The sequence below is a fragment of the Cryptomeria japonica genome, chromosome 10, assembly GCF_030272615.1.
Source record: "Cryptomeria japonica chromosome 10, Sugi_1.0, whole genome shotgun sequence".
Taxonomy (NCBI): domain Eukaryota; kingdom Viridiplantae; phylum Streptophyta; class Pinopsida; order Cupressales; family Cupressaceae; genus Cryptomeria; species Cryptomeria japonica.
The window spans coordinates 895,533,177-895,549,050 of record NC_081414.1 but is presented as its reverse complement, the minus strand read 5'-3'; the positions used below and the strand labels follow the sequence as shown (position 1 = coordinate 895,549,050).

At 34.9% G+C, this 15,874-nt stretch overlaps 2 protein-coding genes across 4 annotated transcripts in view; one reads left to right on the top strand and one right to left on the bottom strand.

Moving 5' to 3' along the window:
- The window catches only part of LOC131859352 (uncharacterized), a 183,854-nt gene extending 183,556 nt beyond the window's left edge, over positions 1–298 (bottom strand). Inside the window, exon 1 of the mRNA XM_059212987.1 lies at positions 64–298. Within this exon, the coding sequence (XP_059068970.1) occupies positions 64–298 (235 nt within the window). The remainder of the gene's footprint in view (positions 1–63) is intronic.
- Positions 299–3,986: 3,688 nt separating this feature from the next.
- Positions 3,987–12,219, top strand: LOC131046417 (probable receptor-like protein kinase At1g80640). 3 transcript variants are annotated; one of them, XM_057980157.2, is made up of 10 exons: positions 3,987–5,271; positions 5,484–5,687; positions 6,018–6,268; positions 6,375–6,507; positions 6,769–6,832; positions 7,669–7,765; positions 7,849–7,954; positions 8,132–8,250; positions 8,823–8,912; positions 11,694–12,219. In XM_057980157.2, exons 1-10 carry the CDS (start codon positions 4,887–4,889, stop codon positions 11,832–11,834), a joined length of 1,590 nt encoding a protein of 529 aa, XP_057836140.1. In that variant the 5' UTR covers positions 3,987–4,886; the 3' UTR covers positions 11,835–12,219. The 3 variants fall into 3 exon arrangements, with proteins under 3 accessions (XP_057836140.1, XP_057836147.1, XP_057836136.1); XM_057980153.2 differs by having other exon boundaries at positions 3,992–5,271; positions 5,478–5,687; XM_057980164.2 differs by lacking the exon at positions 5,484–5,687 and having other exon boundaries at positions 3,988–4,315.
- The last annotated feature ends 3,655 nt before the right edge of the window (positions 12,220–15,874 follow it).

The window sequence follows — 15,874 nt, the reverse complement described above, 5'->3', positions numbered from 1 at the left end:
GAGAGGGGCCTGCCAAATTTTCAAAAAATGACGACATCAGCAATCTACGAGGTTAAATTTGACGATCATATGGCCGTCCCCAAAACTTCAGCTCCTTATCTGCGTGGCGTCCGTACAGTACGAACTTGATACGTGTCACAACCTGATTTGCCAAAAAAGATGGCATGTTTGCTGAAGGTGAAAAAATTGTACACTGCGTGTCTGCTGATTGGACACGGATTTGCCACATGCACTGTCGTAGAGTGATGTGGCTTGATCGTTGGCTGCCACGTGTCACACACCGATTAAAGAACACCATGTGGCGGCTAACCTGATGGTGACTCGGCAAAAGGACAACGACTGGGTCTCTGTGGCAGGGTCTACGTGGCGGCTCAGGGTGAATCAGGGAAGTCCACATGGCAGAGGCGGAGGCTTCTACAGCAATGAGAGAGCGGCCAATGGGTGACGGGTCGTGCTGATGCAAACGGCCGGTGCCAGCGAATGGACGGTCACCGGGGAAGGGTGTCCCCGACAGACGAGAAGAGATGGGGCCGGTCAGAGCTCAGGAGCTACCGGACACGGCAGCGGGCAAGAAAACCACGAGTCGGCGGAGTAGGCAAGTGGTGTGGACCAGATTGTTGGTGGTTGTCAGAGAACAAGGCACGAGCTGCCAAAAGGTACGGGGTCAACAGGTATGGTGGGAGGTATAGTCGATCGTGGTGGGAGGATTGGTAGGGTCGGCAATGGTCGGAAGAAAATGAAGATGTCGGCAGGAGGTGTGATAGGGTATGACGCAGGCCCTGCAGATTAGGTGCTGCCAAAAAAATTGCGATGGTATGGGGTGGGGTCAGACCCCCCCACAAACAAAGTATATATATTTTTTATTTTCTTTTAATAAAACTTTTACAAGCAATTTTTTTAAAACTGTGAAATATAAAAAATGAAATTTTAATAAATTTTTCGCAGAAATTAAAAAAAAAATAATAATTTTTTTTTTTAAAATCGTACCGTACCACCCAAATTGGGTAAACTTTTTCCTCCAAGCTCCAAAATTGACTTTCACCCAATATAGGCAAATTTATAGTCAAAATGTATGGAAATGGCCACCCAGACTCAATGGCAAGGTTGGATCTACCTCTTGACGCCGCAATAAAATCTCTCCAAGACAAATCAATGACACTCAAATGGCTCTGATACCATGTGAGATTTTGCCAAAATCAAGAGCTCAATGAAAAGTATAAAATAGAGATAAAATATAGAACAAGAATAAACTGTATACTCATCAATAGATAAAATGATCAAAATGTTGTTCAATAGTTACATACAATGAATATGAGCCTGCTTATATAGGCAAGGCTATATGGATATGTGAGCACACAAACATGACATGTGGCTCAATAAGAAACAAGGGTAGGTAGGGATAAGTAGGGGTAGGTAGGAGAAACAATATAATATTCCACATGAGGTGGATCACCCACCAAATGTGGAATGTAACAACAAGATAAGACCACAAAAGGTAGAAATTCTCCTACACACACTATCCCAATGTGGCACAAACACCCAAGTGTCTCATACCCAAACTACTATGAAATACATTATCCTAAGTAAACTTAAGTAAGGTGTAATAATATCCAACATGAATAAATAATTACACCAACACAATCACACAAATGAATACCATAACACAAAGAATTATACGTGGAAAACCTCAAAGAGGAAAACCCACGGTGGGATTTGTGACTCATAATATCAATCCACTAGCCATATGAAAAGATATTACAAAATATAGGGGCCTACACATGCAGGAAGGCTTACAGCCTAGAGTACACTGCTCAATCACAAAAGGAGCCTCACTAACTACATACAAATCCATACTACAATCCAGAGAAATGATTGAACTGCAATGATAACATCTTCTATGCTTGAATACAATTCTGGTTAAGCTATGTTTGTTCCTGTCTGAAACCCTAAACCCTTACCGGATTACCCTCTTACATAAATATCCTCACATACATGATATCTCTCATATATTTCACATCTCTATTACATTCCGTAACCTTACATATACATATCCTTTCTTGTTACAAAATGATCTAATCAACTGACCTATATACCCCTTTACAATCCATCATGCCTTATGTTGGCTTACAAAGATAATTACAATATGAATATACATGTCGACTCAATAGCACAAGTACATGAATATCAAAAACAATTGCCAATGCGGGATCTCCCAAATGATGTCGGCCTCCAATATCGATACCCTGAATATAAACCATGTCGGTCTGCAATGTCGATAACCAAAGAATTCCTTCCAACCGGTGAAGATACCTGTCGGTGCCGGTGTTGGTACACTACTAAACCAAAATATGAAGTCGAAACATGTTGCCATTAATGACAACATATTGAACCAACCAATTGAGTGTCAATTGCCAACAATAATAAGTTGTTTTAGGTCCACTCTATCTCCTAGTTTGGACCGCTTTCATTGCATTATGTTTTAAAGGCCAACTTGTTGGGGTCATTGCGTGTCTCTTTTTTTGGCCGACCTAATTAATGTTTTCTTTCCTTTGCAGAGGTTATGTATACAAGATCAAATCAATTGTAGGAGTGTGGATTGATAAAAGATGCGAAGTTGAAGTAGTAAAGGTGTGTGGTGAAAGATTTGAAGCTAATTTGCTAAATGGTTGCTTGAGGTAGTGAGTTAAGGGCAACTACATTCTAAGGAGACTATTGGAAGCTGTGAGCTGAAGACTTATTCATTGGTATTTAAAATATTCATGTATCCTACTATGAGATATTGAATCTCTTTAGCGGGTCCTTGTATCTTGCTCAACAAGTCTTTTCTAGGAGTAATTTGCTTCCTTAAGCAATGAGCCCCTTAAAACAAATTGTATTCTTGTTCATATATTGTGAGTTAACTCTCACCATGGTTTTCTTCTTATCAAGTTTTCTATGTAAATCTGGTGTTCTCTTGTTCATTAATGTTCATTATCTTTCATTACTATTGATTTGGTTAAGGATATTGAATTTAAATTGAGCTCAAAGTTTTAAGTTTTAAGGATACTTATCCACCCCCCTTCCCCCCTGCCACAACACCCCTCTCAATAACCAAGTGTGTTCTATAGATGAAACCCGCATGGTAGGGGAAACTCATCCCTGCATTAAATGTGATGCCACAATTGCTAACCTTGCTACCCTGAAGGCGAAAGTTACTGACCTTGAAAAGAAAATGGTGCACCTCTCCAGATTTAGCACAAAGGTGATGCATAGGTCTGTCACTACTCTATGCCTGTTGTAGAAGAAGATGCTTGGGAAGGAAGTTGAAGATGAAGGAAACTATAAGGAGATGTTTAAATTCCTCACCGAGGATTAGAATCACATATTTGCATAGCCACTTATCTATTGTTTTCTGGTGCTTTAATCGTCTTAGTTTCATTTTCTCGTGCTTTAATCGTCTTAGTTTCATATACTCTAAGAACTTTTATAGTGATAGTTTTATTGCTCTTAATTATTTTTTATATTATACTCTAAACTATTGATGTACTTTTAGTGGCTTGTTAGAGTTACCTACAGACAGATGAGCACCCTAATATTGCTATGTATTAATATAAAAAAACATACAGGATAAGATAAATATACCCAATATATTATTTATCAATATATAAATATAATAAAATACTCCCTTCAAAATAAGTACAAAACTAATTTATTTTTTAAAAATCCATCTCTTTTTTGACAGTATACTTTGCCGCTTCTTTTGTTTTGCCAAAGGTCAGAACAAACGTGTTACGCTGGCCGGTAGTTTACTTATAATAGAAGCTTAGTAAAATTAGCACACCCAAAATTGGTGGTGTATAGGCCGTTGGAATTATCAATCAACATAATGGGCATCTCTATGATAACACCAGAAGCATTTTGTACTCTTATTCTAAGAAAATGAGCTTCCCTTTTAGATAAGAGAAGCAGTATTTTACTTACTGAGTCAAAAATTGACCATAATACAAAACGTGTGCCTCTGATTCAACATCAAAGTGATTTAGTGGTTGTATTACACTGTTCATGGTTTAGACTCTTAAGAGGAACAGGCTACCTAATTGTATGTAGATAACAATTGAAGAGATGCTGTCAAACATACATATTGAAGTATAAACATCTTGAACATGAAATCTTACGATGCAGACCCCTAAAAATTTTGCAAACTTGGCAATTTGAGAGCTGTGTGTCAAAAAAGCAATGCCTTTGAATAAGTTTGCTTGAATTCGATACCCCAGATTTTAATGGTAGATATTGCGTGTTTTAGACTGGTGGGAGAGGATGAGCTTAATCAGTTGTTGTAAGTTTCAGGAAATGGGTCCTCTTCAAACTTGCAACTTTTTATCCAGATCAGCTTCTGTTAACAATGGTTGTCTTGAGAAGTTGAAGGCATTACTTATCCATCCAGTCTTTGTTAATGTCCCCCACTTCATAACAATGTCTTTATATCTTAGACATATACATCTCTGTGCCTAAGAATTTATAAGGAATCTCTCAGAAGGAACTGAACTTATGTTACACCTTTAAACAACTTTGATTGTGTACTTGAAGGTGCAGCTGCCAGGCGATGAATCTTGTATCTCTTCATTAATGCTTGCAATAATGTTTTGAACTATTAATTCTACCACCCAATTAATTTTCATAGGAAGGTTTTGGTAACAGGTCCTATATATGCTGCTGCTATTCTTGGTTAGGTCTCCAAGATGCCCACTGGCTTTGAATTCAGATCATCACTATTGTCTATGAATGGATAAGCAAGGACTTTTAGAGAAACATTTGGTTGTTTCAAAGCCTGGCACAAATTGCATGAAGTGGGTATTATAACACAGGAAATTATTGTTGCTTCTCAAGGTGTTTCTGGACTTGTTTGAATGCATCTCATTACCACTCAGCTTATTCAATCAGATATGATGGCCAAATCAGTTTTAATGGCTATTTTATTTTGGGGAAGTTGTGTCATTGGAACGTTTCAATTCAAGTATGTTAATGGTGAGAGATCAGCAGGAAAATCTCATCTTCCTCAGAAACAGAGTACTCATTCCCCATTGTATGTACCAGTGCATGCTCCCAGTTCACACATTGCTTATCATTCTTCTTATTTAAGTCTCAACAAAAATCTGAACCTGGTGCCTGCTTCTCTTTCTTCCCCTTCACCTTCGCCATATGTTAAATCTAGAAGGACAAACAAGCCCAGTGCAAGTCCATATCTTTTCCTACCAATGGTCGAATCAGTGCCACCTGTGGCTTCTACAATGGGTAAATGAACTTCCATATTCATTTTCTGTCAGGAACTTGCATTTTACAGAAATTGAATTATGGATGCTCTTAGTGTCAGAGCAGTCGAATTTTATCTGTTTCAACTTTTCAAGCAATGTAGATATTATAAATACCTCAATCTAGTAACACATTCTGTTCCAGATGATGGATATCAAGTTTCTGATTATTCTGAAACTATGTTTCAGCAACAGCAACGGAGCAAACAAATTCACCCAACCATGAAATACAGCATCTCAAAGTTCTAATCATTGCGGCTATCATCTCTGTACTATTCCTTATTGGAGTCATCTTGCTTTTTGCATATTGTACTTGGGTGCATAAGCATAATTCAAAGCCACTTTATTCACCATCTCAAGCACAGGCATATGAAAAACAATTACACATTGACGGCTCAGGTTTTTTCTCTTCCCTTAATGCTTGAAAAACTTCCTGTGGGATACTCTTCTATAGATATTAAGCTAAAGTCGGGATAATTATCATTATAATCTTTTCATGGGATTCAGGGCCACAGGCACAGCTATTGAAGGAAGTTTTGGGTTTTCTATATGAATATTCAATAATGTTTCAATTGTATAACAGTTGTATTTGACATAAGAACTTTGAGGCAAGGATGTATTGCATGAGCATCAACGCATTCTTCTTATAATCCATTTTCGGTTCCTACTGTAATTAAAACTAGTTTACTAGAAATACTTTGAACTAACTTGTATTCTTCTTGTATCCAGATGCCAATAAGGGGATATCACTTGGGCCACTGATTAATCGCTTGAGCTCGTTTCGAATTACAAAGAGGAGAGAATTTGCATCTGCTATTGATTATCTTACTTTGCAAGAGGCAACAAATAATTTCAGTAGTTCTAATTACCTGGGAAAGGGTGGCTTTGGTTGTGTTTATAAAGCCCAGTTTCATGATGGATTTTGTGCTGCTGTGAAGAAGCTGAATGACGATAGACAACAGGCAGAGGAAGAATTTCAGGTATGTAAATTAAGATTCTAATAGTCTGCATCTGCCCTGTTTTGCACAGAGCAGAACAGATTTGGGCATATTCTGGATGGTGATTTAAGTTGTAAAATCAATGCAGACTGAAGTTGATCTGATGAGCAGAGTCAGGCATCCAAACCTGGTGTCTTTGTTGGGTTTTTGTGCACATGGAACGAAAAGACTTCTAGTCTATGAGCTCATGAGAAATGGCTCTTTGGAAGACCAGCTACATGGTAGGTTATAGGCCTTGCAATTCTCAATCTATATAGCAAGTTCGAAGTGTTTTGTTTGAAGCTTTATCTCTGGATAAGATACAGGAGATGTGATAGCTAGTTCCTAATCTTCTATTAAATGCCAATGCCCATTAGTGTATTCATTGGACAAATATATCCATTTTTTTGTTCAAAGACACTTACATAATTGAGAGACAGACAGATAGGGTACTCTATCCATACTTTAATCATGCCTTAAAATACCACTAGTTTCATTTGCAGGTCCATCTCGTGGATCTACGCTCACCTGGCAGTTGCGTCTGAAGATAGCTCTTGATGTTGCAAGGTAAAGTGTCCTGATCAATGAACTGAAGATTGGTGTTTGGCTTGATGATTCCATGATGCTGAAATCTCTTTTCTTGTTTCATTTTTGGCTTAGTGATTCAATACTGCTGGAAATTGGAATACCTTTTCTTATATCATTTGTCCAAAGATCATAATAAATTTTCATGTTGTCCAAGACTAGGATTTCTGCTTTTCTAATGACACATTACTTCTACACTTACAACATATGAAAGAAATTACAATAACAACTTTGCTTTTTCTTTCGCGTGCCTGATTCCTGTCAAAGACTCTTCAGAATTTTCTTGTTCTTCACAGTATCGATGAAGATATGAGAACCAGTTATCAGGATTTGTTCAGAATTTTTCTGATGGGAAGAGTAGTGGGTTGATTGCATTTTTGTCCACATTGGTCATTGTATCCTGATCTGTTCTATATATTGACATTTTCTTCTCCAGCTTTCTTCACCACGTTAGATGTTTAGTCATATTTGTTTTCAGGACAGCTCCTCTACCCATTTATTATTCACTCTCAATTCTTAACCTTATCCCATTTTTATCCACTCTTTCAGTTCTTAATGGGTTCAATAAGGCTCCTTCCATCAAAGGAGACAGCCAGTCCGAATGTTTTCTAGCTTCTGTTTCTTAAGTGGTTGTGGGCTATTAAACCTTCTGTGTAGGTCATTCTTTGTTTTGGCATTGTTTTGTCTCTTTTCTGATGCCTATTCATTTAGTTTCAGTGATAATGATTTGAGCCAATAGCAGCTCCTCTGTGTTTTGCTTCGTTACAATTTAAGATGTTGTAACAGATTCTGAAGTTCTTATGCCCTAAATAATACAGGGCTCTGGAGCATTTGCATGAGCACTGTGATCCATCTATCATTCACTGTGATTTGAAATCATCAAATGTCCTCCTTGATGCAAGCTACAATGCTAAAGTAAGTACATTTGACTGTAAGGGAACATTTTCATATAAAAAGTATGTTTCGTAATAGTCTTGCCTGTTTAATATGGCATGCAGCTTTCAGATTTTGGTCTTGCCATAACAGTTCGAGGAGTTGTGGATAGAAAATTTTTTCAGGTTTTGGGAACCTTGGGATATGTAGCTCCAGAGTACCTTCTAGATGGTATGCCTACCTATACTAGGTTGAGCTTTCAAATTATGTTTATGGGATTTCCACTTACCAAAAAAACTCACATCCTAGGAATTTATATATAATAAAAATCAAATTTCTACATTGTAAATACCCCCTAACATTGATTCACCCCTAATAAGATAATTTTCTTTGTGTAACCAATAACAGGGAAATTAACAGAGAAAAGTGATGTCTATGCATTTGGAGTAGTTCTATTGGAACTGATTACAGGAAGAAAGCCTGTGGACAAATCTATGCCAGAAGGATGTCAATCCCTCGTTACTTGGGTATGTTTTATTATTTTATCAATGATATCAGATTTCCACAGTCTATAATTTAATTGCTATTACTTGTTTCTGGATTAAACTGAATGTGACTCTTAGTATCAACATTTTGGATCACAATCTGTGATCCATCATCATGATAGGAGAGCTAAAAGAGACATAAAATGACTAGTTGCAGACAGGGACCGGCTTAAAAAGAGAGTAGAGGAGAGGGGAGGTGACATGTGGCTCCCCTTCACCTTGAACCATGTGTCACCTCCCCTCTCCTCTACTCTCTTTTTAAGCCAGTCCCTGTCTGCAATTAGTCATCTTATGTCTCTTTTAGCTTTCCTATATTAATGATGGATCATGGAATGCAATCCGAAATATTGATACAAAAGAATCACACACCTTTTAATCCAGAAACAAGCAATAGCTATTATTATTTTATATTTTAGCTGAGAAGATTCAATGTATTAGTTACCAAGAAAGAGCACTCACATTGTTGAAGGAGGTCTGTGTCATTGGTTTTATGACTATTGTTGAATATCAGTAGAGTTCAAATGCATATACGAATGAATGATTTCTTTCTACAGGCCAAGCCACAGTTAACAGATAGGACAAAGCTTCCAACTATTGTGGATCCTGTTATTAAAGAGATGCTGAACTTGAAACATCTTCAGCAAGTAAGTTGCATGCCAAATATTGCTTTTGAAAGGAATTGGCTTTATTTTCAAAAATACATTTAGTTTCTACAGTTCTACTCATGTTTTGGTGGATAGAAAGTTCATGTTTTTTCACATTTTCTCACTAATTTTATGGCATATCTAAAATAAGACATCATCTTGCCAATATCCAATAGCTGACTATCTTTAAGACAAGCATATATTAACGATTTTCAAATGCTAGAGTCTGAAGAAGTATGTTTCCATCCTGGAACTGTGGTTTGAATTCCACACAAACTGTATATTTACGGTTAGATTGTCAGCTGCTTCTGATTGATCAACATTTGAAAATTAGAGACGCGAATCCTTTCGTAGGAGAGAAAGTTTATAGTGGTATATCATCATACTCACCCAAAAATATTGAGCCAAACTCTGAAAGTCCTATTGAATCTATAGAATGAAGAGAAGAGATTGGTGATCTAAATTAAAGAATGAGCATGGAGAACACCCACCAGATTGTAGGACTATGAGGTCAATTATGCATTAATGACAATTATTTTAAGCTCTTGTGAATCAAGCATTTATGATGGAGCAATAAGGGAAGAAAAATACAAAATGCTATGAGTCAAGAGATAGATTCAATTCATCAAAATCAAATGTGGGAGTTGGTTCTTTTATGTATTGGAAAGAAAGCCATTGATTGTAAATGGATACTCAAGATCAAGTTTAAATTTGATGGTTCAATTGACAAGCACAAAGCAGGATTAGTAGTTAAAGGCTATAATAAATTAAAGATATTGATTATAAGGAAACATTTGCTAGATGATCATAATTAGAATGTTGATAGCACTTGTTTCCAATCATAGTCAGAAAATCCAGCAAATGGATGTCAAAAGTGCATTCCTAAATGAAGATTTGACAAAGGAGGTATATGTCACACACCTACCTGGTTTTGTTGAAAAAGAAAAGGAAGGCATGGTGTGCCACTTAAAAAAGGTGCCATATTGTTTGAAACAAACTCCATGACATTCACATTCAAAAATCAATGAGTACTTTTTTCAAAGGGAATTTTATTTATTTATTTTTATCCAAATTGATATCACAAGTTATTCTCCATTGAAAATTTTGATCACAAGGTATAGTTCATTGTGTCAATGGTTGATGATTTTTTAAATATTGGGAATATCTTATACATGATGTGAAAGAAGATATGGAGATCAATTTTGAGACGTCCAATCTCGATTACTTCATTACTTTCTTGGAATTGAATTGTGGCAAACACCTAGGAAAATATTTCTCTCAAATGAAGTACATCAATGAAATTCTCACATGGTTTGAATTGCAATATTTTTAAGATTCATGAAAACCAATGGAGAAAGGAAGTAAATTGATTGAAGACCCAAATGGAATAGGAGTTTGATTGAAAATTTAATTTACTTGACTACTATTTGTCCAAACATATCTTATGCAATTGAAATATTGTCGTGATTCATCCATCTCATCCCCAAAATAGTGATTGGTAAGGTGCAAAGCAAGTTTTGAGATATCTTCAAGGAACACAAAATTTTAGATTTGAGTATTCGGGAAATGACGATTTCAAATTTGTTGGCTTTTCAGATTTAGATTGGACAGATTGCATAGACTCTAGAAAATCAACCTTTGGTTATTACTTCGATCTTGGATTTGTCATTATCTCATGGATTTTTAAGAAGCAACCTAATGTTTCTTTGTCATCCATTGAAGAAGAGTGCATGGTAGTTGCTGCAACAACCTGTGAAGCAATCTGGATTAGATGACTTCTTGAGAATCTTTGACACCCTTAACTGAATCCAACAATTATATATTGGGATAATCAAAGTGTGTTGAAGATGTCCAAGAATATAGTCATATTGAAGTACACCATCACTTCATTTGTGAGCATGTTCTCACAAGGAAATTGAACTAAGCTATAAACTAACCAATGAGCAACTTGTAAATATACACTTTCAAAAAGACATTGGTGTTAAATTTTCTTCATTTATACATGAGTAGCTAATAAACCTATTTTTTTATGAATGAACCCTAGATAGTAGTGTGATAAAACAAACTTTATGAAAGAATGTTAAGTGAGTGTTAAAAAACATAGACTAGATTTAATCACATCCCAGTACATTTGTCATATAGATTCATTTCTCATATACGAGGTACATCTATTCATATATGTTGTCTATGTAAAGCTCTTTGGATCCAAATTTTTTTTATAAAAAGAGCAAATCCATTTAAGCTCGCATGGTTAAGAGATGAAGATGTTTGCAAGGTGTTGTCATGGTTTGATTAGTTGAAGGTAATGTAACTCAATGCAACTACATGTTCATGGCATTAAGTAGATTTGAGTATATCTAGCTCCAGAGACATCAGTCTTCCAAAGTGCAAAGCTAGACAAATTCCTGTACTGTCACATATACCCAGCCAACTTGAAGATGCGAGAGTTGATGTTAATCCAATAGCTCTTCATATTCTCTAGCAGTATTATAGGTTGAAGAACTGATTCATAAGGCTTATTAAATGATTTTACAAAACGTTGGATACAATAATGTTTCTGTTAAATCTTTCAATAAAAGAAAAAAAATTATTTGATAGTAGTCATCTTTTAAGGTTTGATAGAATCGTTTAGAACCACATTGTTGTAACTGTGCCTGCAAGTAATGAAAACAACTTATTAAGTCCTTTTACAAAGGAAGTTTGTTTACTAATCTAATTCATTTTGTTTTCTACATGACATATAAAAGAAGAACAAGCTTATAGTAGACTTAATGTATGCAGGTAGCAGCTATTGCAGTTCTTTGTGTACAACCTGAGCCTGATTACAGGCCACTGATAGCTGATGTTGTCCATTCTCTTATTCCTCTTGTACCACTAGAGCATGGAGGGGCATTAAGGAATGCTGATACACCACAACTATAGTGCACCCTGATTAGTGATATCTAAGACTGAATTTCAGTCTCTGTGTTTTGTATGGTGTTTGCCCAATGAGTAGCTATTTAAGTGCCCATGCAAACATTTACTTTATCATTCCATATTTTATTGATCTGTTTTTATTATTCTAATAGAAACTATCAATTAAAGTTTTGCGTTGGTTGACAATAGTCAACTGGAATTTAAGCCATGTACACTACTTCTTCTCGAAGAAAAATAGGAGATTTTAGATATAGAGTTAGATGATTTGTTAGTTGATTAGATTCAAGAAAGCTTCAAAGAGAAAATTCATTTACTGGTTGAAATTGTACTTATATAAGGATGTTACTTTTGGCTGGGTTTAAATGGCAGTAATTGATCTCTCTTTTCTTAATGTAAATGTTTGTTGAGAATGGAAGCATGTTAAGTTTTGGTGGTAGTAATTTGTCAAATCAAATATAGAATTCTATTAATTTTTTTATCGATAATTAGGAGTCAAATTTAGAACCTCTCATTTGCTGTTGGGGTGTTCTATCATTGAGCTACCGACTCTCTTGGTGACCATCTTCAATTTGGTTGTGTAGGGATCCTAGCTTGGCCTAGTTTTGCTAACCTAAGCTTTGATACCATTTTAAATTAGATCATGGATCAGCTATGAGTCAAACCGAGGACATCCCATTTCTTGTTGGAATGCTTTGCCATCGATCGGACTCTCTTGGTGATTGGTCCATCTTGCACTCAAGTGTAGCTCATTTTCTCACAAATTCAAATTGAATAAAATATTTTAAGGGCTTAACAAAAAAACCTAAGTTTCCAACCATCTATCCTATATTTTATACTCTAATATCTAAAAATAGGCATGATATCTTAAAAGGCCTTCATCCAATACAACACTTGGTAATATTACATACAAAATTTAAATATTAATAAATTTTTTGAAGGAAATGTACTATATATTAATTCTTCTAAAAATGAGTTATGAGGAACTTCAAAGCCTTTATTTATGACAATATTTAAAGTGAGTTATGTAAAATGGGAGAAGATTAAATGACAAATCTTTAGTACAATCATACGGTTGTCTAGAGGTTAAAAGCAACGAAATAAGGAGAGAGAAAAATTAAAAAGATTTACAATTAAACATAAGTGAGCAATATCCATTTAAGTCTACAACATTGGTAATTTTATAAAAAAATACCCATTTAAGTCTATAACATTGGTAATTTTATAAAAAAATATTGGAGATTTAACTATATTATAGTATAAATCAAATGTTTTTTTTTCATAGATGTGAAATTGATTTTGGCTCCTCAACCAATTTATGTTAATTATAATATAATCGATGTCAAGAAAATATCATAAAAGAGATTTTTGGATTGATAAATTCTCTAACAAAAGCTTTGAAAGGAAACTAGATAAAACTGTAGAACAACTTGTTACTTGATCTTTAGAGGAAATTTTTTTAGAAAGATACAATATATATTCTAATATGCAAATATATGCAAGTAACATGCAATGGATAAAAAATACAATTGACATAGTATTTACCCTAAAAAAAAGAGAAAAACCTACAAAAGTGACTTCAATGTATTATTCAATAATCACCAATAGCGCAAGAAGACAATATCAAAGTATGTATCATTTGTTGCGAGAATCAACTATCTCTTCTAGATAAATTATGTTACATAACATGTGCATCTTAATCTTCATTTTAAAAATTGAATATAAGATTATGTATGTAAAATTGTAAAGGCATACATGGTAGTCCAAAGGTGATCTAATAGTATAACACCCAACCCATATGTCATGAATAGCCTTCTCTTAGCTTATCCAACCTTGATGCAATTTCCAAGTCAACATATAGGACCCTTCCTTGCCTTCATTTCATGTTTGTTATTCATTTACTACACTTGTGTGCTTTGTCATCTTTCAAAATTGATATTTTTTCTTGTAATTTACAAAATCATCCATTTCCATGTTAAATCACTTGATAATTCTTTATTAGCTAAATAGGTGATTTAGAATTAAAATTTTGTCGACATGATTTTTTTTTATTGTGTCAATTTTACACCAATCTCAGCTCTCAAACTCAAGTTCAATTCATCCTTGATTATGCTCAACACAAGAAATCTCTCAATTAGCTACCCTAGCATACTAATATTTTTCCAAATAGATTTGAACAATTCCATTTAATGCAAAAGCACATGGGCTCACAAGCAATCTTGCATCACCAAAAATATTTTTCATTTTATTTTAAATTTCATTTCAATTTTTTGTGTTTTTTGATGCTTCATAGCTTTTTTAAATGTTTTTTCCTGGGAGATATTATAGGAAGGTTTCAATATCTCAAATGGGTATTAGACCTGAAGCTTTGTTGTGGAGTGGTTGTAAATTGTTACATATTATTCTAATAATGCTTCTAGATAATTTTAATGAGTTCATAAGTTGCTTTAGAATGGCTTTATTCGAGCTACTTTATAAATCGCTTAAGGAAGTTCTTATGTTTTTTTATTAGGCAAGCAAGGATTTTGAAAGGACCTTAGTCCTTTGTAAAAAGAAAAGGAGACAAATAAAGCATTAATCCCAGCAAAATAGCAGATCAACAACTACAAAACATCAACAAGACAACAAGAAACAAGGCAAAGGCTTACAAAAACCTAGCCCAAAGACAAGATGGAAACTCACCCAAAGTCAAGGTGGTTTGAAAAACTGTCCCAAGGAGCTTTGCTTTAACTTAGGATTAGGGTCCTTCTCCCCAAATATAAACTTATTGAGGCAAATATGAGTCATTAATTTGTTGGTAGAACCTTCCACCAACTCTAAAGCAATATCCTTCATTGAATTGTCCATAAGGGATGTCCTTTTTATATCTTCTTTCTAGTTGTTTTGAATGGAAGGAAAGGAAAACTCCATAGAAACATAAATTTGATCCTTCTTTTTCAAACAAAGTGTTGTTTCTTACTTTTCAAGCAAGTAGTGGAGACATGACCCACTTAACCACAAGAAACATGAATAATCAAAAAGTTTTCATACTCAATCTACTACACCCACATACCTAATTTAGAGGCAATGGAAATTTGAGTAGGGAGCTCCTAGTTATTCTCCAAATAAACACAAAATCTTGCAAACAACAAATGATTCATAAAATTGGTTATCTTATATATGGTACAATATTGCCTAAAAGAATTGGAAGTAATATTTAAAATATTTTCATTCCAAAACTCCAAAGGCAAATCTAACAAACAAATCCATGTTGGACATTGTTGTTTCTAGGATATTTTGTTGTCATTGATGTCAACATATTCCTGTGATTTATTGCTTCAATGGTTGTAGATTAGTTTATTAGGATCATGGTTCAGTGTATGGAATATTTATTATATCATTATATCTTTTTGTATTGATTTCGGTGATCCGAGAGCTTAATTGATCATATCATATGATTCGGTTTACAGTTTGGTTTTTCTGATCAATGCTTTGCAGAGTTCGGTATTTCCTCTGGTATATTTCGGTGTGATCAGATCTTGAGTTGATATTTTGGGAGATTGTTTGGAATTTTCTTGTGTATCTTCATTTTAGATGGTTCTTGATTTGGTGCTCCACAAGTTATCTTTCCTCGTGATAGTTGTTGATGTTTGAGTGTTCTTGAGTTTCAGATGTTGATTAATGAAGATTTGATAACTGGTGTTGGTGTAGTTATTACATATAATTCTAACGTGCTTGTTGGTGTTCCCTAATTGTGTCCTATTTGTTTTGATGATCTATATTGATCATTGTGCGAGTTTTTGGTGATTTTCATGATCCGGTGATATTGTTCATGTTATGCGGTATTCTTGGTGGTGTAGCATGTTGTGTTTGATCTTGGCATGATTTTCGGTGGTGTTGCATGTTTGAGTATTTGGTTTAGGTCCATGTTATATCATGTATATCATAATATTGGTTCAGTGGTCAATCTTTGTATCGTGTGATGTAATTTTATAATTGTGAGTTGAGGGTTTGGCCGACCTTGTAGTCAAGGTTGATGAATTGTATAAATAGGTGATTTAGTCATGTAA

Coding starts and splice junctions, on each gene's coding strand:
- LOC131046417 (XM_057980153.2), top strand. CDS start 4,887: ATGCATCTCATTACCACTCAGCTTATTCAATCAGATATGATGGCCAAA. Junction 5,688..6,017: donor ATTACACATTGACGGCTCAG/GTTTTTTCTCTT, acceptor TCTTGTATCCAG/ATGCCAATAAGGGGATATCA. Junction 6,269..6,374: donor AGGCAGAGGAAGAATTTCAG/GTATGTAAATTA, acceptor AAATCAATGCAG/ACTGAAGTTGATCTGATGAG.